The sequence below is a fragment of the Tupaia chinensis genome, unplaced genomic scaffold, assembly GCF_000334495.1.
Source record: "Tupaia chinensis unplaced genomic scaffold, TupChi_1.0 Scaffold000231_1, whole genome shotgun sequence".
Taxonomy (NCBI): Eukaryota; Metazoa; Chordata; class Mammalia; order Scandentia; family Tupaiidae; genus Tupaia; species Tupaia belangeri.
The window spans coordinates 2,492,223-2,515,837 of NW_006159706.1; the positions used below are offsets into that span (position 1 = coordinate 2,492,223).

The 23,615-nt window shown below is 54.3% G+C and overlaps 2 protein-coding genes across 4 annotated transcripts in view; one reads left to right on the forward strand and one right to left on the reverse strand.

The window, feature by feature from the left end:
• Nucleotides 1-11,747, forward strand: part of ATP2A1 (ATPase sarcoplasmic/endoplasmic reticulum Ca2+ transporting 1) — a 28,956-nt gene extending 17,209 nt beyond the window's left edge. The window contains exons 9-22 of the mRNA XM_027771773.1: nucleotides 667-833; nucleotides 5,031-5,119; nucleotides 5,398-5,500; nucleotides 5,734-5,865; nucleotides 7,712-7,837; nucleotides 7,949-8,167; nucleotides 8,850-9,185; nucleotides 9,374-9,594; nucleotides 9,695-9,897; nucleotides 10,071-10,156; nucleotides 10,240-10,373; nucleotides 10,495-10,612; nucleotides 10,706-10,823; nucleotides 11,587-11,747. Coding sequence (XP_027627574.1) covers nucleotides 667-833; nucleotides 5,031-5,119; nucleotides 5,398-5,500; nucleotides 5,734-5,865; nucleotides 7,712-7,837; nucleotides 7,949-8,167; nucleotides 8,850-9,185; nucleotides 9,374-9,594; nucleotides 9,695-9,897; nucleotides 10,071-10,156; nucleotides 10,240-10,373; nucleotides 10,495-10,612; nucleotides 10,706-10,823; nucleotides 11,587-11,612 — 2,078 coding nt within the window. The 3' untranslated portion in view covers nucleotides 11,613-11,747. The remainder of the gene's footprint in view (nucleotides 1-666; nucleotides 834-5,030; nucleotides 5,120-5,397; nucleotides 5,501-5,733; nucleotides 5,866-7,711; nucleotides 7,838-7,948; nucleotides 8,168-8,849; nucleotides 9,186-9,373; nucleotides 9,595-9,694; nucleotides 9,898-10,070; nucleotides 10,157-10,239; nucleotides 10,374-10,494; nucleotides 10,613-10,705; nucleotides 10,824-11,586) is intronic.
• Nucleotides 11,748-11,821: 74 nt separating this feature from the next.
• RABEP2 (rabaptin, RAB GTPase binding effector protein 2) overlaps nucleotides 11,822-23,615 on the reverse strand; it is a gene marked incomplete at its 5' end in the record, with an annotated part of 14,612 nt that continues 2,818 nt past the window's right edge. Inside the window, 12 exon segments of one of the 3 annotated variants that reach the window (XR_003549352.1) lie at nucleotides 11,822-12,491; nucleotides 12,935-13,051; nucleotides 13,161-13,209; nucleotides 13,303-13,358; nucleotides 13,441-13,452; nucleotides 13,562-13,739; nucleotides 15,684-15,836; nucleotides 17,657-17,755; nucleotides 17,850-17,945; nucleotides 18,924-19,274; nucleotides 19,361-19,471; nucleotides 23,529-23,585. Coding sequence is in view for 2 of the 3 variants with exons in the window: in XM_027771771.1 (XP_027627572.1) it covers nucleotides 12,390-12,491; nucleotides 12,935-13,051; nucleotides 13,161-13,214; nucleotides 13,303-13,358; nucleotides 13,441-13,452; nucleotides 13,562-13,739; nucleotides 15,684-15,836; nucleotides 17,657-17,755; nucleotides 17,850-17,945; nucleotides 18,924-19,274; nucleotides 19,361-19,471; nucleotides 23,529-23,585 (1,386 nt within the window). 3 annotated transcript variants of the gene reach the window in all.

Genomic DNA, 23,615 nt, shown 5'->3' on the forward strand with positions numbered 1-23,615 from the left:
CTCCCTCATCTGTGTGGCTGTGTGGCTCATCAACATCGGCCACTTCAACGATCCCGTGCACGGGGGCTCCTGGTTCCGCGGTGCCATCTACTACTTTAAGATTGCCGTGGCCCTGGCTGTGGCTGCCATCCCAGAAGGTACTGTGGCCTCTCTTTCTGCTCCCATGTGCTAATTTCATCTGCAAAGACCCTCTTTCCAACCAGATAGCATTTAATGCTTGCTTTGGCAGCATATATCCAAATAAAGTTACAAGGGGTCCAGCAGATGGCGTAGTGGTTCCGTTACTGGACTCCCAAATGCCTGATTGTGGTACGACACTCAGATCCAGCGGTTTGAAAATCAGGCTGGGTGCAAGGCTGCCCGTGTCCAAGATCCCAGGAGAATGGAGAAGGGATTGTGGTGTGGCCATGCCCCCTGGGGGATGATTTCTCACTTTCCCTCTCACTGCCCCTGCCTCTCTCTCTGGTGAGCTCACTGCCCCTGCCCCTCTCTCTGGTCAGCTCACATGCTCTATGGCAAAACCTCTAAAAAACCAAAACAAGTAAGGTAACATTTACAGCTTTGAGGGATTAGGACCCCACACTCGAGGGCAGTTATTTAGCAACCACACTAGGTCTCCCTCCCCTCCCGTGTTGTTTCCTCACCCGCTCCCTGCCTTCCCCGCAGGTCTCCCTGCAGTCATCACCACATGCCTGGCACTGGGCACCCGGCGGATGGCAAAGAAGAACGCCATCGTCAGGAGCTTGCCCTCCGTAGAGACCCTGGGCTGCACCTCTGTCATCTGTTCCGACAAGACGGGCACCCTGACCACCAACCAGATGTCCGTCTGCAAGGTCAGGAGCAGTGTGGGTGACACGCCCGGTCCTTGGGGTGAAATGAGCGCTCCAGAGATGGGAGTATCCCTTCTGCACTGGCAGCTTCTCATTTTGGCCTAGGAGATGGCCAAAGGGCAGGCAGCACCATCCTGCCAGCTGTGAAGGAGGTCAGAGAGGGTCTTCTGTCCAGCCTGGTAGCTCACTGTAGCCACCCTCCATGTGCCCGACCCTGCCATGTGCAGTCTCTAACCCTCCACAACAGCCCGTCCAGGGGAATCTCATTAATCAACTTTTCAGAAGAGGAAACTGAAGCTTTAGGAGATTCGGTGGCTTCCCAAAGATGCACAGTGAAGAGGCAGCAGAGTTGAGTTTCAGATCCAAGTCTGTGTGACCGCAGAGCAGCCCCTGCGGCAGGCTGCCTTCCAGGGTGGTCACTCCATGGCCAGGCCCGGCAAACCTCGCCACACTCATCTCAAACAGCAGTTGAGAGGAAGGCTCTTGTTTTTTTCTTATGCCTCGGACTCCTTGACAATTGAATATATTCTCAGTATATTTTATTATTATTATTTTTAGCTTTGCTAGAGGGTGTGTGCTCTTGCCAGAGAGAGAGAAAGTGAGAAATCACCCACAGTGGGGATGGCCACTATAATTCCTTCTCTTTCATCTCCTCCTGGATTTGGAGCATGCATGTACATGCGTCCAGTGTGTTTTTCAAGCTGCCACGTTCAGAACTCAACTGTGCAGACAGCCATGTGAGACCCAGCCACCTTTACCACTCAACTGACTGGCTCACAGTATGACTTTTAAAAAGTATTACCTAACTTTATTTATTAATTTACTTATTTTAATTTAACCAGAGAGAGGTGGGGAGAGAGAGAGAAAGAGAGGAAGAGAAAGTGAGAAAGCAAGCCACCAGGTCCGGGACTCGAACCATGGTGCACCGCCATGTGGGATTGTCCAGAGCCTTAACCACCACACCACCTGCTGGTCCCCAGCATGATTTGAAGTGTATAAAATAAAACATAGACGGTCCAGCCTGGGTGGGAGTCTCTAGCATGCCAGACTGGCCACAAGGTTGTCCATGGGTTCAGATCTTGGGTCAGCCTGGAAATACCTCAGGCATAGGCAGCACTGAAGATGCTAAGTTAGAGGGCTGGGGAGGGAGGCGGGGGAACAGGGATGGGGAGGAGGGTTGCAGCGTGGTGAGACCTCATTGAGAGTGCTCGCTCTCTCTCATATACTCTCTATCATAGAATAAAGGGGAAAGAATAAAAAGATAAAAACAGACAGCCAGCCGCAGTAGTATGTACTAGTAGACAATGCTCCTCAGGAGGCTGAGGCCACGTGGGAGGCCCAGATTTGATTCCTGGCCCACCCTAAAAGCCCGATGGCAGGCCCCATTATCTCAGCTACTTAGCATACTGAGGCAGGAGGATTGTAACAGCAAAATCCTGTTTGAAAACAAAAACAAAACACAGGGAGCCAGCAGGTGGCTTGGTGGTTAAGGTGCTAGGTTCCCACATGGCCAACTATGGTTCAAGTCCCAGATATGGAGGCTTGAAAACCACTCTGGGCGCATGTGTGTGCTTGCCCAGAATCCCAAGAGCAGAATGGAGGAGGGGGGATTGCTGTGTGGCCACTCCCCTTGGGAGTAATCTCTCACTTTCTTTCTCTCTATCTCCTGCTGTCTTTGGCAAGTGCATAAACCCCATGGCAAAAACATAAAACAAACAAACACCCAAAACACAGGATTAGAGGAAAGTGGTGATTGGCATATAGTTATCAAACTATTTTAAAGTCAAATTCATTTGGTAACATCTTTATGCATTAAATAGTGTAGTTCTTTATGCATTAAATAGTGAGTTCCAACATTGGGTTTAAGACTCTCTTAATAGGGAAGCACGATGAACATAAATTATGCTATTTTGAGAGCCCTGCACCAGCGGTAACGTGATAGGAAAGTATAGTCAGGCGCTGCGTAATGACGTGCCTGTCGGTCAGCGAGGGACTGCCCGGACACGGCTGCCCCACCGGATGACGGCAGCCCAGGCGCGTGGTGGGCTGTGCCAGGCCAGGTTGTGTAAGTGCACTCTGCTATTCACAAAGGATGAAATGACCTACACATGCATTTCGCAGAATGTATCCCGGTCCTTAAGTGGCGTGTGACTGTACCTGTGATTGTATTGGTGACAAAGTCCTGGGTTTTGCTAGTACATGTGTGGTCTAACTACATGTGTGACTGGAAGGAAATGCTAAACGTCAGAGAAAAAAAATAAAAGATGTAGTTTTCTGAGGGACCAGGTGTATTTAGACTCTTTGAGAGGTCGTCCGTAGACCTCAAGCAAAGAATCCTCGTCCTAAGCAGAGTTCTGAGGAATAGTATGTCCATGAAATAGAAATTAGTGTTCTGGGGCCAGCTCGTGAATTGGTGGTTAAAGTGGCTGGATCCCACATGGCCGACTGCACAGTTCAAATCCTGGACCTGGTGACGTGGAAAACTTGCCAGGTATATGTGTATGTGCGCCCAAAATCCTGAGAGGAGAAGGGAGGAGAAGGGATTGCCATGTGACCATCCCCCATGGGGATGCTTTTTTACTTTCCTTTAACTCTGTCTCTCTCCAGTGAGCACATGTGCCCTCTATAAATTTTTAAAAATACATATTTTATTCTGATTGGGGCCAGTAGGTGGCATGGTGATTAATGTGTGCTGAACTCCCACAGAATCGATTGTGGTTCAAGTCCCGGACCTGGCAGCTTGCTTTCTCACTTTCCCTTGCTTTCTGGCTAAATTTAAAAAATAATAATGATGAATAAAATTAAATAAAATAATTTTTGGTAGAATTATTTATTTATTTAATTTCATTTGTTATTATTATTATTTTTTAATTTAACCAGAGAGAGAAAGGGAAAGTGAGAAAGCAAGCTCCATGTTCAAGACTCGAACCGCAGTCAGCCATGTGGGAATCCAGCAACCAGCAACTTTAACCACCACACCACCACCTACTGGCCCCAATAAAATAATTAATTTAAAAAAAAAAAAAAACCATATATATGTGTGTGTGTGTGCATGTGTATATATATATATATATTTTTTTTTTTTTCTGAGAAGTAAAAGCGCTATCATCAGATTGGAGCATAAAAGGCTATACTCTTAGTCCCTTGGTAAAGCCCATGATTCCTTTGGCATTTGAAAGCTTTAGAGAAATCCGAATGTAAGAAAGATGGATTCTAGTCTGTTTAACCTAGAATTTCCTAAGTTCGATCACAAAGGTTTGGTTCGAAAAACATCGTAACCATTTCTTTTCCGGGGAATGAAAAATCTCATCTGTTCTGTGTTTGCTCTGAGCTCGGGGTGGGCCGCTGCCCCCCGGCCTGGCATTCTCCATGTCCTTCTAATGTGCATGTTCCAAAGCCAGACCCCAGGTATGTGTAACTTGGCTTCCATCATGTTTCATAAAAAGGAATTCATTGTCAGGACCAGCAGTTAGTGTAAAGGCTATGTCGCTGGACTCCCACGTAGTCGACCGTGGTTTGAGTCCCGGACCCAGCGGCTTAAACTCACGCTGGGTGCGTGTGCGTACATGCCCAAGATCCTGAGAGGAGAATAGAGAAGAAGGGATTGCGGCATGGCCATCCCCCCTGGGGGGTGATTTCTCACTTTCTGTGTCTCCGTCTTTCTCTGTCTTTCTGGTGAGCGTACGCACCCTATAGCAAAAAACCTCTCCAAAAAAAGAAAAAAGAAAGGAATTCGTTGTCCACATCCGAAAGTCAATAAAGTTTAAAGGATAGAAGCCTGAATTTCTAGCTCTTCCTTCGAAACTAGACGGCCTGGCCACAAGTGGCTGGAGCTGCAGATGGGCCAGGTGCAAACAGGTGGACTGTTGACCGCAGTCCTCACCACACCTTACTGCCCATGCTGACTCTATGAACTGATTTCAGAAGCCCCAGCAGGACCTGCAGTAACTTTTGTTTTTAAGCCACTGAGACAGAACATGGAGAGGGATTGCAAAGGCACAGGCGAGTGACGGATGCGAGGAGGGACGAAGAAAGGCAGTGGGAGGGAAGTGAGAGGATAGAAAGTCGTGCTTCTCCGCTTGAGGGTGGGCCTGGGTGGAGAGCAGTCAGGAGCAGGGGCCTTCCTTGGAAAACACACCTGCCAGCCTTTGGGGATGGCACACAAAGGACATCTGTGTGCATGGCCTTCTCCCCCTGCAGATGTTTATCATCGACAAGGTGGAAGGCGACATCTGCGTGCTGAATGAGTTTTCCATCACTGGTTCCACTTACGCGCCAGAGGGAGAGGTGTAAGTCACTGAGAAGTCTTATTCCAGCTCCTCGCGCTTCCTGTGCCACCTAGGTCCTCCCCCAGTTTTGTCTTCCTTTCTCTCTCCCTTCCCCCACTGGCCTTGTTCTCCACTCTCCTACCTGGTCTCCAAGTTCGCGGCCATCACCCTGACAGTCCTCCCCATCCCCGCTCTCTACTCTCCCTGCATCCTCTCTGCATCTCATTCCCTGTTCTTTTCTACTGTCTCTTTAAAAAAAACTGTCTCTTCCCCTTCCCTCCCCTCCGCCCCGTTGCCAGCCTGAAGAATGATAAACCCATCCGGGCAGGGCAGTTTGATGGGCTGGTTGAACTGGCCACCATTTGTGCCCTCTGCAATGACTCCTCCTTGGACTTCAACGAGGTAACCTCCCCACCCCTGAAGCAGCCCTCGTCCCCCTTCCATTTGGCTCAGAGTCCAGGCCTCTGCAGGCCAGGAGGAAGGGGGACCTGTATGCCAAGTCTTCTGCCTGGGGCCCAAGGGGCAGGGAGTGGTTTGCTCCCTTCTTGCTCCAGGTGGAAAGTGGGTAGAAGAGGTGGGAGTGAGAGGAGGGGAGCCCAGGCACTGACTTCCTCTCCCTCCCCTGCCTGTCTCAGACCAAAGGTGTCTATGAGAAGGTCGGTGAGGCCACCGAGACGGCGCTGACCACCTTGGTGGAGAAGATGAATGTGTTCAACACAGACGTGAGGAGCCTCTCGAAGGTGGAGAGGGCCAACGCCTGCAACTCTGTGAGTCTCGGTCCCTCCTTGCTCCCACAGGGGTCTTCCACACCCAAGGTCACACAGACTAGAGCCCAAGCAGCCAGGCAGAGACCCTGGGCAGAGCCTCATGCCCCTGCTGGGACTGTGGCCAGTGCAGGCAGACGACCTCTCACACAGCTTTCTTGGTCAGGCTGACTTTGTGTGGGGCCTACCGCCTCGGAGTTACCTGGGTCTTTCTGCTACCTGGCCACAGCCCCTGGCTGAATTTAAGATTATTTCTGTTATGTCCCTAGTTGAAATGGATGGAACTAGGCACAGAAACTGCTGGGGCAGCTTGGTTTCAACCATTATCCCTTTGGCCCTGGAAGCACGATTGTTTTGATCAAAAACATGAGATATGGTAACTGCCGGTACACCTACAGGGAAAGACTTCCCTTGTCCAGAGGAGTGAGGCCCATGACTTCTTGTTATGAATATTTAATGACTGTCTATACTGAGTTCCTCTGCACCCCTCCTTCTGTTTTTATTTTTGGAGAGGTTTTTGCTACAGGGCACATGCACTCACCAGAAAGACAGAGAGAGACAGAGAGACAAAAAGTGAGAAATCACCCCCCAGGGGGGATGGCCACCACGCTGCAATTCCTTCTCCTCCACTCTCCTCTCAGGATCTTGGGCATGCGCACACATGCGCCTGGCATGAGTTTAAGCCACCTAGTCTGGGACTTGAACTGCGGTCGACTACATGGGAGTCCAGCGACATACCATTACACCAACTGCTGGTCCCCTCTGTTTTTCATTTTGCTTATATGCAGGATGCTCATCGCTGCTTTATTTAATACAACAAAAAAAGTCTAAATATGTGAAAACAATCTAAATATGTCAATATGAAATTTTTAATATATTTATAATTGATAGCACAAATATAAATTTATTTATTTATTTTTGTTGTTTTTGTTTTGTGGGAAAATATCCTCTGGTGAAAAAAACCTCTCATTCATTGATAGTGTGCTGATTACTACTTGCCAGGCATGAGGACTGAACTGCCCCCAAATCTGTGGTTATTTAATTAAAATTAATGAAAAAAAATTTTTTCAAGAGAGAGTTTTGCTATGGGGTGCATGCACTCGCCGGAGAGACAGAGAGACAGAAATCAAGAAATCGCCCACCCCAGGGAGGATGATCATGCTGCAATCCCTTCTCCTCCGTTCTCCTCTTGGGATTTTGGGCACGTACACGTGCCCAGCATGAGTTTCAAGCCTCCTGGTCTGAGACTCAAACTGTGGTCAGCGACATAGGAGTCCAGCAATGTAAACATTATGCCATCTGCTGGTCCCAAAATGAATGAAAATGAAATAAAAATAGCAATTCCATTTTCCAATTATGCTGACCCCATTTCCGGTACCCAGTGGCCATTGTTCAATTGCACCATGCTGGATGGTGCAGATTATGGGACGTTTCTGTCATCACTGACAGGTCTGTTAGACTGTGGCACACAAGGCCTATTCTAGCGTGCTCTTTTTGAAAGAATTATTTTATTGAACTTTATTTATTTAAATCTGACCAGAGAGGGACTGAATGAGAAAGAGAGAGAGAGAGGGAGGGAGAGTGAGAGAGTAAGCCGGCAGGTCCAGGACTTGAACCATGGCTGGCCATGTGGGAGTCCAGCACCCTTAACCACCACGCCACCTGTTGGCCCCTCTCATGCTTTAACACTGAGGCAGCACTAGCCTTGGAACTCGCTCCATTTGGGCTGTAGGTACCTGACTTAGCTTCAGTCTTGGCCTGAGACTGTGGCTGGGGGTCTGCTGTGACCTCCAGATCCTTTCTGACTGTAGTGAAGGATCTGATCTCCTCCCTGGCTCCTGTCTCCTAGGTGATTCGCCAGCTAATGAAGAAGGAATTCACCCTGGAGTTCTCCCGAGACAGGAAATCCATGTCTGTCTATTGCTCCCCAGCCAAGTCTTCCCGGGCTGCTGTGGGCAACAAGATGTTTGTCAAGGTTGGAGACTGGAATGTGCCTTTCTAACCTGGGCCCCTCTCCTGCCTCGCCCCGGCACTGTGTCCGGGCAGGAGGGCAGAGGCCTCTGATGGTGCCGCTCTGGTTCTCTAGGGTGCCCCTGAGGGGGTCATCGACCGCTGTAACTATGTGCGAGTTGGCACCACCCGGGTGCCACTGACAGGGCCGGTGAAGGAGAAGATCATGACAGTGATCAAGGAATGGGGCACTGGCCGGGACACCCTGCGCTGCCTGGCCCTGGCCACCCGCGACACCCCCCCTAAGCGAGAGGAGATGGTCCTGGATGATTCTGCCAGGTTCATGGAGTATGAGGTGAGCCTCACAGCCTCCCACTGTCCCGGAGCTGGCGAGGAGCCTGGTCCCATCGTCCTCCTCACACCCTCCACCACCTGTCATTTCCCACTGCGTCAGTCAAGTCCATGGCTCTGAGTACGGTCATGGGCACACAGGACCTCAGTGGATGAAAGAGCCTTAGGGGTCATCTAGTCCTGTGCTACTCTGTGACCTGTGGCTGTTCTGTGATGAGGTGAGGTGCTTGCACCAGGATGGAAATCGGCGTCACTCCGCCCCATGGGGATGGGCTGACAGACTCTCGAGGCAGCTCATCTGCCCTCTGGCACAGGCTCCTCATGTGTCGGGACCAGCACTTTGATGGCACCAAAGTTCTCTCCCTGCACGTTGTAAAGCCTAGCAGCTAACAGGGATTTGCTCCGAGTGTGGACCAAGTAAGTGGTGGCCTTGCTAAAGGCAGACACCACTACCCCCACCTCCAGCTTTCTGTGAAAGACGCCCGTATCTGACCTGGCACTGCCGGCACCTGCAGGTACAGAGATGCCACCCTGGGTGAGCCTCTGAGCGCCCCCGGCCCTGCTGAGGTCTGAACACCAGGCTTGGAGGCTATCAGGACAGTTCCCCGACCTCCCTGATTTGCCCTGAGCACCCTCCCTGGCTCACTTCCCAAGCCTCTCCCTGACTTGTCCCTCTGTGTCCCTAGACGGACCTGACATTCGTGGGTGTGGTGGGCATGTTGGACCCACCCCGCAAGGAGGTCACAGGCTCCATCCAGCTGTGCCGTGACGCCGGGATCCGTGTCATTATGATCACTGGGGACAACAAGGGCACAGCCATTGCCATCTGCCGACGAATCGGCATCTTTGGGGAAAACGAGGAGGTGGCGGACCGTGCCTACACTGGCCGTGAGTTCGACGACCTGCCCCTGGGTGAGCAGCGGGAAGCCTGCCGCCGCGCCTGCTGCTTCGCCCGCGTGGAGCCCTCCCACAAGTCGAAGATCGTGGAGTATCTGCAGTCCTACGATGAGATCACAGCGATGGTGAGGCGTCCCCAAGGCTGGCGGGCCTGGTCGTCACCTCAGCGTTGCTGAGATGGCCATCTTGGGTTGCTGGGGCCTGCGGGGAGGCCCTGGTGAGATGCACCCAGGGAGGAATTTGGGCCTGAGGAAGAGTCTCAGGGTGGCTGTGCAGAGGAGGCCCTGGTCCTGACCTCTCCTTCTCTCCTCAGACAGGTGATGGTGTCAACGATGCCCCAGCCCTGAAGAAGGCCGAGATCGGCATTGCCATGGGCTCTGGCACAGCCGTGGCCAAGACTGCCTCTGAGATGGTGCTGGCCGACGACAACTTCTCCACCAGTGTGGCAGCCGTGGAGGAGGGCCGGGCCATCTACAACAACATGAAGCAGTTCATCCGCTACCTCATCTCCTCCAACGTGGGTGAGGTGGTCTGGTGAGTGGCCAGGGTCCGGCTTCGGGAGGGCCCCGGAGCTGCGTGGGGGCTGAGCACGGGCCGGGGAGCAGGACAGACACGAGGCCGCCTCCTCCTGCAGCATCTTCCTGACAGCCGCCCTGGGGCTGCCTGAGGCGCTGATCCCTGTGCAGCTGCTGTGGGTGAACCTGGTGACTGACGGGCTCCCAGCCACAGCCCTGGGCTTCAACCCCCCAGACCTGGACATCATGGACCGGCCCCCACGGAGCCCTAAGGAGCCCCTCATCAGTGGCTGGCTCTTCTTCCGCTATATGGCAATTGGGGGTGAGTAGGATGGGACCCCACAATCCTGCCCTCAGGACTGACCCTGTGTCCGAACACCAGTTCCTCCAGTGCAGCCCCGATGTGCCCTCTTAAACCAGCTGTCATGGCCACGCAGGGCTCCCTCGATGTCTCTGTCTCCCAGCTCTGGCCAACTCCCATCTTCTGTCCCACAGGCTACGTGGGTGCAGCCACCGTGGGAGCAGCTGCCTGGTGGTTCCTGTACGCCGAGGACGGGCCTCGTGTCACCTACAACCAGCTGGTAGGGGCTGCTGGGAAGGAGAGGACCAGGAGGGCCATGAGGAGGCCTCCCTGGGGTCTCACTCCCCCACCCCTCCCCTGCAGACCCACTTCATGCAGTGCACTGAGCACAACCCGGACTTTGACGGCCTAGACTGTGAGATCTTCGAGGCCCCGGAGCCCATGACCATGGCCTTGTCTGTGCTGGTCACCATCGAGATGTGCAACGCTCTCAACAGGTACGCAGCCTGCACACCCGCCACCGCCCTCCAGAGGCCTTGCGGTCCTGGCCCTGGCCCGGCCCCGCCTCCCTCTCCTCACAGCTCTCTTCTTGTCTCCTGGCCCCGTCGCCCTCTGCAGCCTGTCTGAGAACCAGTCCCTGCTGCGGATGCCGCCCTGGGTGAACATCTGGCTGCTGGGCTCCATCTGCCTCTCCATGTCCCTGCACTTCCTCATCCTCTACGTCGACCCCCTGCCGGTGAGCCTTCCTTCCCCACTGGAGGTGGGTGTGGGAGCCGGGCTCAGCCCACCGGGACCCTCACTCTCGTTGCTCCGCCTCCCACCCTTCCAGATGATCTTCAAGCTCCGAGCCCTGGACCTCACCCAGTGGCTCATGGTCCTCAAGATCTCACTTCCAGTCATCGGGCTCGACGAACTCCTCAAGTTCATTGCTCGGAACTACCTGGAGGGTAAGGAGCGCCCCCTTCTGACCTCGTGAGCCCCGACCCTGAGCAGAGCCCCTGCCCTCCGCGCTGCGAACGGCGCCGCCCCCCACCCTCTTTGCAGGTGGGTTAGTTCTCGCCCAGGCAGGACCGGTGTCCGCCAGATAGGGCGCCCCAGGCCGCTTCCCCTCCACCTCCACCCGGTGGGGCCACGTGCTCACGCAGCCCCACCGCCTCAGCCACTGGGCCCTCCAGGCCGCCTCCCCTCCTCGATAACAGCTGTCTCTCTGTCCTCTCTGGCCATAGGATAAACGTTTCCCCCTCCTCCACCTCTTTGAACCCGTGTCACAGGTATCGCCTCCCTCCTTGCCGTCGCCGACTGCTGTGCCCGCCGTCCCACCCCTGTGGTCACTTGCGCTCGCTCACAGCTGTCCCACCCCTGCGGTCACTTGCGCTCGCTCACAGCTGCGTTGCTCCCACCGCCGCGCTTTCTGGCGGGGGTGGGCTCTGTGTCCCCTCTGGGCATGGCACCGCTCCCAGGGCTCCCCCCCTGGGGGGCCCGGGCACCACTGTGTCTGCTGGGCTGCGTGCGTGCGCTGCGTCGCGCTGGCTGGGCGCGGGCTGTCTGCTGCGGAGTTCCAGCGGGTGGTGGGAGGTGGGGACACGGGGACCAGGTGAGTGTGGGGATGAAGAGGATGGTGATGCAGCAGGCGAGTGTGCGGGAGGTGGGCACCTGGGGGCCTTTGCCTCTCCTGCCTGCCTCCACCTCACTCCTCCCCTTTCTTTCCAGATCCAGAAGATGAAAGAAGGAAGTGACTGTCCTTCTGCCCCTGTCCCCACCCTGATAGTGATGCATCTTCAGCCAGAGCTGTGGCACAGCCCCCGTCCCTTCTACCCCCACGTTTCTGTTTATAAACAATGTCCCCTTGACTTCTCCGCCCCCCTTCAGCAACCCACCCCCCCTTTGAACCTTGTAAATCCTCCCCTTCCCCTACCCCTGGGGCTTGCAGGGACAAGGCGACGACTGAGCTGAGCTGCTTATTTATTGAAAATAAATGACAGAAAAGTCTGGCCTCGCCTTCGTGCACGTCTTGGGGCCGGGACTGAGCCCCTATGGATGAGCATCTTAGTGTCATGCAGTCCAGAAAGCAGCTGTCTGTCCCAGGGCATGTGCACATGTGCAAGGCACCTGCCTGCACTGACAGAATGGAAGCTGCACCCTCCACGGGCTCAAAGGGACCTTGGGGAAGGGGATGGGCTGTAACAGACACAACCGTTAGGGGGCTGGCCTGCGAGTGCCAGGGCACTGGGAGGTGGTGTGCAGCAGAAAGCCGCAGGCCTGAGCCTGCACCTTTGGTTCTGGGAAGGGGTTGGGACCCTCCCCCAGGAGTCATCCCTGAGAGCAAAAGGGCCAGCCACACCTGGGAGGAGGCGCTGCAGGGGCAGGGCAGCGGTGGCTGTCAGCTCCACCCCAGGCTTGGAGAGGGTGGAGACTCCCACCTCATGGCCCCAATTCCCAGGCCTCACAGTGTTAGAATGGAGGAAGGCAGTCTTCCAAGGGTGGGAAAGGGCAGCAGGGTCTTGCCCAGCCCCTCAGGTGTCCCGGATGTCCCTGACGTCCCTCAGGGGTGCCTCATCCATGATGCTGCGCACTTGCTCCAGAGTCTCCGCCTGGCGGATCCGTTCCAGGCGCACCTATAGGGTCAGTGGGGAGAGGGAAGCGGAGTCCTTGGCCCAGCGCCCCCTGCCAGCCCCCAAGGGCAGGGACCAGGCCACCTCTCCCAGCCCTCAGTGAAACAGAGATCAAGGGAGGGAATGGGCCCTAAAATGACAGCCTGAGGCAGTGGGGTGGGGCGAGGGGGTGCAACTGGTGACAGCACCACATGCCCAGGTGCCGGGCCTGTGTCAAGGGTTCATGTGGCTGACCGAGACACACGTGAGAGCTTCAGTGTTCTGGAGCAACACCTCAGGGAAGGGCTGTGCCAGCCCCAGAAGGAGGAAGGGTCCAGAGTGGGTGCGAGGGGTGGAGTGGCTCCTCAAGGACCCTCAAAGGACACCAAATGGCAGACAATCCTTGTAAGACTAGGCCAAGTCACCCAGGGCAGGCCAGCCTGTGAGAGGGAACATGCCGTGCATACCTGCAGGGCCTGGGACAGCCGCACAAAGTCCCTCTGCACCTGCTCGCTGGTCTCTAGCTCAGCCTGCAGCCTCAGCACCTTCGCCCTCTGCTCCGAGAGGAGGTTTGTGAGCTGGGTCTGTGGGACAGGACACCGAGCTGGGCCTGGCTCCCCGGATGGGAGGTGCGTGGCCAGAGATACCCGACTCTGAACACGCTGCCCCTTGCACAACACCCCCAACTCTGACCTCCTCCATCTGGCCTGAGCCTGGGGGTTGCCTCGGGGCTTCCTGCCACCTGCCCTGAGGGAGACATAATGGGTAGGAGGGGCTGGTCAGGATGCCCCCTTCAGCCCTGTCCCTCACCGGGGGAGGCCCTGCGCTGCCTCACCTTGCTCTGCTCCTGCTGGACGCGCTCCATCTCTGTCCTCAGGCTGCACAGGGAGGCTGGGGAGTCAGGCATAGGGTGAGACATCAGGTCGCACTCTTGCCCTCCCCACCCAGCCCGCCAGCACCAGACTATACTCACCCTCCAGCACCTCTGTGTGGGAAGGAAAGGAAGAGCAGTCAGGCCTACCTCTCATAGGGTCTCCTCCCCTCCTGTGGCCCTCACCGGGAGGTCCCCGGGGGGAAGTCTCCTTTCCTCTCACCTGTCTCCTCCCGCTGCACCCTCAACTGCCCCTCCAGGCTGGCACGGGCTGCCGTCTCCTCCTCCAGCGCCTCCCGCAGCTTCACGATCTCAATCCGCAGGCGCTCTGCCTCGTGTTCCTGGGCCTGTCGCCGGGCCCGGGTCTCCTGCCGTGTGCGTCGCACCAGCTGCTGCAGCTCCTGGAAGGGACACGAATCACCTGCTGGGAGTGGACAGGACAGCAGAAGGCAAGAGCCACCGGGGCCACTGGCCAGATGGATTGGCAGGAGAGAAAGGAAGGACAGGCCCAGCTATGGTGCACAGGTGGCAGCATGCCTACTGCAGTGTTGGAAGCCACATGGCAGCCACTGTCAGAATCCTCATGCCGTCGGCTGAAACACAGCGGCCACACGTGTAAGTGCCCAAGATCCAATGGGCTGGAGGACAGGAACTATGGAGGGACCACGCCCCGTGGAGGGTGCTCCTTTGTCTCACGTGTGAGTATGCACGGGCTCTATCATGTTAAAGGCAAAAATAAAAAAATGCTAAAGAAAAGAAGAAGGGAGAGAGGAAGGGAGGAAGGAAGAAAAAAGGAAGGAGAAAAGGAAGATGCTAGAACAGGCAAGAACTGAAATGCTCATGGTCAGAGGAGGGATGAGCACAGAGTGAACAGTGGTGGGAACCGTAACACAGAACCACCCGCCCCACCTGCAGGACTCGGGGAGGTACCAAGCCAAAGTTCCAGAAGACCGCAGAGAGCAAGACACCCTTTTATTTAGTGAACAAGTTTGTGTTGCTATACTTCCATTTTATTTTCTATTTCCAGAGAGCACATGTGCTTACCAAGAGAGAGAAAACAGAGGGACAAAGTACGCATACCCCTCCTCCCCTGGGACAAGGTCATGCCACAATCTTTTCTCCTCCATCCCATCAGGATCCCGGATGGACGCAGGGCTGGGATTTGAACCTGTCAACCATGCAGGACTCAGTTTCCAATGCACAATGTTTAACTGCTGTGCTATAGGACCAGCCTCAAAAGCTCAGAAACAATTGAAGTTAAACACTCCATTGACTATGTAGTGAAAATGACACCAAAAATGAGCATGAAGGATAAACAGAACCAAGGCGTATGTATGGGGGTACACAGATAGAGATGTAAGTCGTGGTTCCCGGAGGAGGGTTCCCAGGTGATCGTTTACATTTCTTTTTCCTCTTTTTTTTTTTTTTTTTTTTTGCTATAGGGTGCGTGTGCTCACCAGAAAGAGAAAGAAAGCGAGAAATCACCCCCAGGGGGGATGGCCACACCACAGTCCCTTCTCCTCCATTCTCCTCTCGGGATCTTGGGTATGCAAGTACACGCGTCCGGTGTGAGTTTAAGCCACCAGTTCCAGGATTCAAACCACAGTTGACTACGTGGGAGTCCAGCAACACAGCCAGTACGTCAACTGGTGGTCCCGATCTTTTGCATTTCTAATAATCTGTTAATAGGTTACAGTATTGGGCCTGCAAGTGGCATGGTGGTGAAAGCAGCTGGATCCTACATGGCCAACTGTATGGTTTGAGCCCCAGACCTGGAGGCTTGAAAAGCACACGGGGCGTGTGTGCATATCTAAAATCGTGAAAGGAGGAAAAGATGAAGGAAAAAGGATTGTGGCATGACTCTCCACCCCGAGGGGTGCTTTCTTACTTTCTCTTTCTTTCTCTCTGTCTCTTTCCAGCAAGTGCACACAGCCTACAGCAAATTTTAACAAGTCTGAAAAAAAAAGCATCACAAAATTAAATCAACGAAGGCCATGCATCAAGCTGGCCATGAACTAAAGATGATGATGAATTCAACCCCTGGTACATCTCATGTTACCTAAAAACAGCAAACAAACCGAATTACTACTTTGTGTCAAGCGGAGCAGTAACTCCTCTTCATGAACAATGGGAAGGAGATACAATGGGAAGGAGATACGGTCCCATTCCTCATATAAAGAAACCGGGTCTTGGAGTCTTAGAGAAGGCAAGTGAGTTGGGTGAGGCAACACAGCGGACACACGGCAGCTGGGTCTGTCCCCGGTCCCAAGCCAATGCTCTGTTCCACCTGGAGACATAGGCCAGGGTGGCCCCCCCGGCTCTTGGTCCCCACCCACCACACTTACCGGCACTGAGCTGGGCAGCGACTCCTCGCCCTCCTCCTGCTTCAGGCCCTGGGGAGCTGGTGGAGGCAGCTGCTCCGCCCGGAGCCCCTGGTTCTCCTCGTTCAGCCGCCTCACCTCGTGGTGCAGGCACTTGTGGGAGGTGGCCAGCTCTGCCTGGGGATGGGCGGTGAGTACAGGTGACAAAGGGGATGGGAGCCTGCAGCCCCTGTGAGGGAGAACCCTGGGCCCTCCTCCCAGTCTGACGGCCGGAAAGCCCAAGCCTGCTAGGGGCTGGAGAGGAAGAAGCAGCCTTTATGGAGTGTCTTTGGCTGCCCAGCTGGGTGGACGCCCTCCCAGTTGACTCAAAGCTCACACACTGGCAGCCAAGGCCCATGCCCATGCGGGTAGTTTGTCTATCCATTTCTGTCTAATTTTGTTTTTTTTTTGAATGGCCAGAGGGCAAGTGTGCTTGCCAGAAAGAGACAAGAGACAGGGAGAGGGGACAGCACCTCCCAGGGGGCGCAGTCCCATCACAATCCTTCTCCTCCATTTCACCCTTCTGTTGGAGTTCGGGCACCCACGCACATGTACCAGGCTCGTTTCTCAAGCCAGGACTCAAACTGCATGGTTGACCATGGATGATCTGGCTCCCTTAATGCACTAGGCCATAGAGTCAGCTCTCCTGTGGTTTTTGAAAAAACCTCCAAGTGGCTGGCCAACTTTAAAAACTGGGAGACATGGGGCCAGCAGATGGTAGTTAAGGCGCTGGATTCCACATGGCTGACTCCGTGGTTTGAGTCCTGGACCTGGTAACTTGAAATCACACCAGGGGGAACCCGTGGTTAGCGTAATGGCTATGTTGCTGGACTCCCATGTAATCAACCACGGTTCGAGTCCTGGACCCAGTGGCCTAAACTCACGCTGGGCACATGTGCATGTGTGACCAAAATCCTGAGGAGCATGGAGAAGAAGGGATTGTGGCATGGCCATCCCCCCAGGGCATGATTTCTCACTTTCTGTCTTTCTGTCTCTGTCTTTCTGGTGAGCGCACACGCTCTATAGCAAAAACCTCTTGAAAAAAAAAATCATGCCAGGGTGCATGTGCATGCGTGCCCAAAACCCCTACAGGAGAATGGAGAAAAAGGGCTTGCGATATGGCCATCCCCCCGGGGTGTGATTTCTCTCTCTCTCTCTCCAGCAAGTGCATGTGCCCTATGGTAAAATCCTAAAAAAAAAAAAAAAAAAACAAAAAACCAAAAAACAACCAATTCAAAACTGAAAGACAATACACAAAAATTCTGATTTCTGGCTTCTCTTAGAACTTTAGAAAAGCTGGCAGCATCAAGGCCACATTCTCAGGTGGTCATGGTCAGCAGAACTGAGGTGGCTGTCCCCCCAGCATGGGCTTGCAGGGCTGCCTACTGTGCCTTCCTGTCCCACATCTGGGCTGGCTCAGCCACTGACCTCTCTTCTCTGGTCTTCTCAAGTACCTGCTTTCTACTATCATTGTTGTTGTTATTTAATGTTCGGTCTTCTATAAGTGAGAGAGACAGAGAGAGAGGCACCCCCGACAGGGCCCCAATCCCATGATGACCTCTAGCCTCAGCCAGCCCTGGATCATCGGCACGCCTGAGCCCAGGTACTCAGGAGCACTCCGACATGAACTCAGGACCCTCTCACGTGGGTCTGCCTCACAGAGCCTTCCGCTGTTACTGCACTACTGTTGGACCCAGGTATCTGGCCAACCAGCTTTTCATCCTCATGACTCTGCAGACAGGGACCCATTACCTCATCCTTACAGATGGGAGGTGGCGGCTCCAAGGCTGGGGATTAACTCGAGGTCACATAGCTGTGTCACTGCATGGCCCTGCTCTTTACCAAACTAGCACCAGCTCCAGGTAAGGCCAGAGCAGCTGGGGGGCAGGACGGGTGCCTTGACTTTCCATGGTGCTCCAACACCCCCAACCCAGCCCTCCATCCCCCCTAGTATTCACCATCTGCAGCTGAACCCGTTCCTGGGCCTGGCTCACAGTTCCCTGTAGGGTCCGCAGCAGCTGCTCCGAGTTCTGAACCTGGGCCAGGAGCACCTGCATCTGTGGGTGGGAGGAGGGCGAGGGTAAGATGGGAGGATCCTCAGAGAGACGGGCGGCCAGAGACCGGCTGGGGATAGAGAAGAGCTGGCCCCACCTGCTTGGCGCAGTCCTCGTTGCTGCGTCTCAGGCCCTCCTGCAGCTCGTCCCGCTCACGGCTGACACTCTCCAGGTCCTTCTGTAGCTGCCGACCCTGCCACAGACCCTGACCTCAGTGTCCACGTCCGACCGGGCCTTCCCGCCTCGCAGCTCCGCATGGCAGCACTGTCATGCACGCAGTCCCTCTCGCTAGCAGCCCCGGGATCAACGCCCACTCCTCCTTCCTGCGATCTGTCAGCAGGCACTCTGGGTCCCCCCTCCAAAGTGGGTTCCAGACCCACCCACTTCCTCCATTTCTGAGGCCACCTCCTGGTCTGTCACTAGCTTCTAAACGACAGCCCCAACCAATCACTCTGCTTCTCCTCTCACTTTCTGTGCCACCACAGTCCACCCTTACAGCCCCAGGTGCGCTTAATTTTTTTAATTATTATTTTTTTTAAGAGGTTTTTGCCTTAGGGTGTGTGCGCTCACCAGAGACAGACAGTGAGGGGGAAAGTGAGAAATCACCCCTCAGTGGGGATAGCCACACCACAATCCCTTCTCCTCCATTCTCCTGTGATCTTGGGCATGCACGCACATGAGCCCAGCATGATTCTGAAGCCACCGGGTCTGGGACTCAAACTGCGGTCGGCCATCTCCCCTCTGCAGGTCCCTTTCCTATTCCTCAGGACCAAGCTGCAATCTACTCATCCTCAGGGCCTTTGGATGAATTCCCTCTTTTTGAAGCGTATTTATTTATTGTTTCTAGAAGACATGTGCGCTCCTGAGAGGGCCTCTCAATGGGGCATGGCCACACCACTATACCTTTTCCTCCATCTCACTGGGATTTGGGGCACACGTGCACATCTGCCCAGCACGTTTTTCAAGCCGCTGGGTCTAGGACTATAAACTGTGTGGTCAGCCATGTGGGATCCAGTTACCTTAACCACCAGCCGTGGAGCTGGCCTGGGGAGGTTCTCTTCTTCTCGAGGGACCCCTGCGCCAGCTCAGGCCGGGACGTGGCAGGTGCCCACTGTGTAAGTGGTAAGAGCCAACATGGAGGCCCACAGGCCACTCTCCCTGCTCCACTCACCTCCATTTGCAGCTGCTCCCACTGGCTGTCTGAGACGAGTTGGTAACCAGGAGGGGGTAGGTAGATGCCCTCGGGGACCAGGGTGCCCGTGGACACCAGAGAGGCTGTCTCTTCCTGTTCGGGGCTCAGGCCCTGGCGGCTGCGGGGCAGGGAGGCACTACTGCCAGCCCCACCGCCGAGGGAGAAGGAGGAAATGGAGGCGCTGTCGTCGCAGTTGTGGGCGAAGGCCTCGGCAGCTGTGCCCCCCTCTCCACTCAGCTCTTCCAGGGGCTCCAGTGGGGGAGATGGGTCCCGGGACAAGGGCAGCAACTCCGTGGAATCATGCAAGGAAGGGGGGTGCTGGGGACGCCTCTAGGGAAAGGGGGCAGAGAAGAGGCTGAGGAGCTGGGTCCTGCAGCGCCCCTTCTTCCCTCAGTGCCCCCTGGCTGCCCCCTCACCTGGATCTCTTGAATCAGCTCTTCTGCCCTCAGCAGTTTCGCCTTCAGCTCCTCGATCTCCTGCTCCATGGGCAGCACGATCTCCCGCAGTTTCTCTGAGTCCTCGTGGGCCTGGAGGTGGGGGCGGTTGGACAGCGACAGTCCCTCCTCCAGACTGCCAGACCCTTCGCATCTGTTCAGCGCTCTCTCCAAGCACATGGGCTCTTCTAACCCGCCACAGGAGGCGCTGTCCCCCATTTTAGAGATAAGAACACAGAGGCTCTGAAAGGTTCCATGCCTAGCCCCAGGGCATAAGGTACAGGGGCCAAGATCTGGACCGCTCTCTTCCTGTCGTCCACTTACTCACCATACCTTTCTTCCCCAGCATCCATTCTTTTCTTTTATCATAGAGGCTCATGATTTTAGTCGGGCACATGGCCTAAATTCTAGAATGCCATCTACACTTCTCAGCTTCCTCGCAACTTGATCATACGACTAAGTTCCAGCTAATGAGATGGGAGCAGGCATGTCATATGTGACTTCCAGGACAACTCCCTAAAGGAAGAGGATGTGCCCTTCTTTACTCCTGCTTCTCCTCCTTCTTGCTGGATGGAATGTGGGCATGATGGCTGGCACTCAAGCAGTCATCTTGGACCATAAGGCAATCTGCTACCTATGGCAAAACAGCAATACAGGAGGAGCCTGGGTTCTTAATGACTTGGTGAGCTGCCATACCAGTTCTCTGGACTTGAAGAAAAACACATTTCAGATGGCGTAATAGTTAGGTCACTGGACTCCCATGTAGTCGGCTGCAGTTTGTGTCCCAGATCTGGTGGCTTAAAACTCACGCAGGATGCATGTGCATGCATGCCCAAGATCCCAAGAGGAGAATGGAGGACAAGGGATTGAGGTGTGGCCATCTCGCCTGGGGTTGCTTTCTTGCTTTCTGTCTGTCTCTCTGGCAAGTGCATGCACCCTACAGCAAAAAGTCTCTCTTAAAACACACACACACACACACCTATCACATTTAAGCCACTGTTAATTTGGGTTTGCAATGCAAGCAGCCCAACCCCATCCTCTCTGATATGTCCCCCACACTGCTATCACCACCCTAAGGCAGCTCATTTCTTTCCATCTCTTTTCAAGCTTGGGCTCCTGAGCATGTATAACCGACAGCCCCTGGACATCCCCACTAGGATGCCACACAGGCTCCAATAACCTAAGATGGCCAAATTCACCAACTTACTGACGCGGTTCTACCTGGCTCTCCACCCAGCTTTTCAAGGCAGAGATCTGTCCCTTGCCATCTGTCACTACCCTCTTGCCTCAAATCTCAGACAAGCTGTTTCTCCTATGAACAGCTGCAGCGTAATCCAGTGCAGCCCGAACGAACACCTCAGCTTGCGTGTGCAGGGATGCATAAGGCTGATGAGGGGATGGGCTGGGACAGGAAGCTGCCTGACTGCTGACGTGCTGCTCCTCCCACTGTAACAGGTGGCTCTTCCGGGGTGGAGACTTCTCCTTACCGCCCCACCTGAGTTCAGGGGTGCAAGTCAACCTCTGCTGGGAAGGGAGGATTGGAAGCCCTCTTTTGTTGGGCTCCTGTTTTGATCTTTTGTCTTTTTTTTTTTTCTTTTCTTTTTTAAGGTTTCTGTCACAGGGCATATGTGCTCGCCAGAGAGAGAGGGACAGTGAGAAATCAGGCCCCTGGGGGATGCCATACACAATCCCTTCTCCTCCATTCTCTTCTCAGGATTTTGGACATGTGCACGCACATACACGTGTCCGACAATGATTTTCAAGCCACCAGGTTTGGGACTCAAACCACAGAAGGCCATGTGGGAGTCTACTGCCTTAACCACCACACCACCTACTGGCCCCTGATCTTTGCTTTCTTAACCAGGCAATTTACTCCAATTTCCTGAGCTTCAGTTTCCTCATGCCAAAAATGAGGTATTAATTAAGTACCTGCCTCCCCAGGCTGCTGTGAGGATCCACTGAGGTAACAACATAAATTTGTTTGAAAGATGAAAGTTTGGTAACATGCTTCCTATGACTAACAACAATAACAAAGGAGGGATAGTCCACGGAGCTTGAAAGCAGATAGTTTGGATTTTGGAATTTTAAATGCCAACTCTGTTCCTTTTTTTTTTTTTTTGTATCCACACGCACTGTATGAGTTTCAAGCCGCCAGGTCCAGGATTTGAACAGCGGTTGGCTATGTGGGAGTCCAGCACTGTAACCACCACGCCACCTGCTAGCCCGAGTCCAGCAGTTTAACCGCCACCCCACCTGCTAGCCAAACTGTTCCTTTTTGCATAAATAACCTGGAGAGAACTACTGAAGTTCTCCAAGCCTCACCTTATTCATTTGTTAAATGGACCACATGGACCTCTCTCGCAGGAGACAGAACGGGAGTCTGTCCAGCACCAGCAGAGTGCCCGTCCCTTCCCCAGGAGATCTACCTTCATCTTAGAGGTAACCAAACCCAGTCACCCCACTAGTAAGTGCACACCAGGACCTTCCCGAGCCTCGACTACTCCTGGGCGCCTTGTGCCTTATGAATGGAAGACGGGACAGCAGCGGCCCTCACCATCTGTCCCAGTCCCAGCAGGGGAGGAACAGGCCATCCCAACCCCAACCTTTTCCATCTGCTTCTCCAGGGAGTCGAGGGGGTGAGCCCGGGCCACCGGGTCCCTTGTTCCGGCCCCTGCCGCTCCTGCTTCAGGGATGCAATCTGGGCCTCGTAGCTGCTGATGGAGTCTGGAAGCAGAAGGAGGGTCGGTGCATAGCTCGTGTGTGGGCCAGCAGGGGCTCTCGAGGCCCTGATTGTGAAACCACACTGGACTCTGCCAAGATGGACCCGGCACCCACTTAAAGACTCTGCACATCGGGGTCCTCAGTCAGGAAGTAGAGATCCCACTGACAACCCCGTGTGGCTCTGCGGCTGGTGCAGGATTAAATGAGATAACGCATAAAGTGGGCAGCCCCCTCCCTGACATGTAATAAGTGCAAAAGACATGATATCTAGTTCCATGAATATTGCCAGTGACAATAATATCTAATAAGAGTCACACAAATCTACTCTGGACTGTACTGTGCGCTGACTGTGGAAATGGAGAAGTTAATCTAACTCAAAGCCGTCCTCCAGGAGCTTGCAGGCCAGTGAGGCAGGCAGCTATGGGAGGCAACAGGAGACTTAGAGAGGACCATTCCCAGGTCTGCAGATCCCAGGGCAAGGAAAAGGACTAACATGGGCAGAGAAGTGGCAGGTATGGCCAGGACACAGCAGGCACACTGGCAGTCACAGGGAGTGTGCATGAGGAGACAGGCTGTAAACCGTGGAGTGGATGGTTCCCACGGCCTCCAGTGTCACACCAGGCGTGTGGAATTTATCCTCCAGGTCAGGGTGACGTGAAGGTGATGCTGGGTGGAACGTGGACGTTTAATTTTTAGTACAATATAGTCATTTTTAATTTGTGGAGATACGTATTTATCTTAATGGGTACTAACGTTAGACGCAAAGGTTCAGCTGCCAGACTGCCTGGGTTCAAGTCTTCTGCTGCTTTCTAGTTGTGAGACCTTGGGCAAATTATTTAACCTCTCTGGGCCTCAGCGCTTCCTCTGTAAAATGAAGATGGATAATAGTTCTTATCTCGCAGAGTGGGTGATGAAGATTAAATGGCTGTAAAGCATTTATCTCAGTGCTTAAATTCCCATCTTGTTCCTTTTTTTTTTTTTTTGTATCCACACGCACTGTATGAGTTTCAAGCCGCCAGGTCCAGGATTTGAACAGCGGTTGGCTATGTGGGAGTCCAGCACTGTAACCACCACGCCACCTGCTAGCCAAACTGTTCCTTTTTGCATAAATAACCTGGAGAGAACTACTGAAGTTCTCCAAGCCTCACCTTATTCATTTGTTAAATGGACCACATGGACCTCTCTCGCAGGAGACAGAACGGGAGTCTGTCCAGCACCAGCAGAGTGCCCGTCCCTTCCCCAGGAGATCTACCTTCATCTTAGAGGTAACCAAACCCAGTCACCCCACTAGTAAGTGCACACCAGGACCTTCCCGAGCCTCGACTACTCCTGGGCGCCTTGTGCCTTATGAATGGAAGACGGGACAGCAGCGGCCCTCACCATCTGTCCCAGTCCCAGCAGGGGAGGAACAGGCCATCCCAACCCCAACCTTTTCCATCTGCTTCTCCAGGGAGTCGAGGGGGTGAGCCCGGGCCAGCAGCTGCTGGAGGCGGCCCCCGCCCCGTTCCCTTTGCCC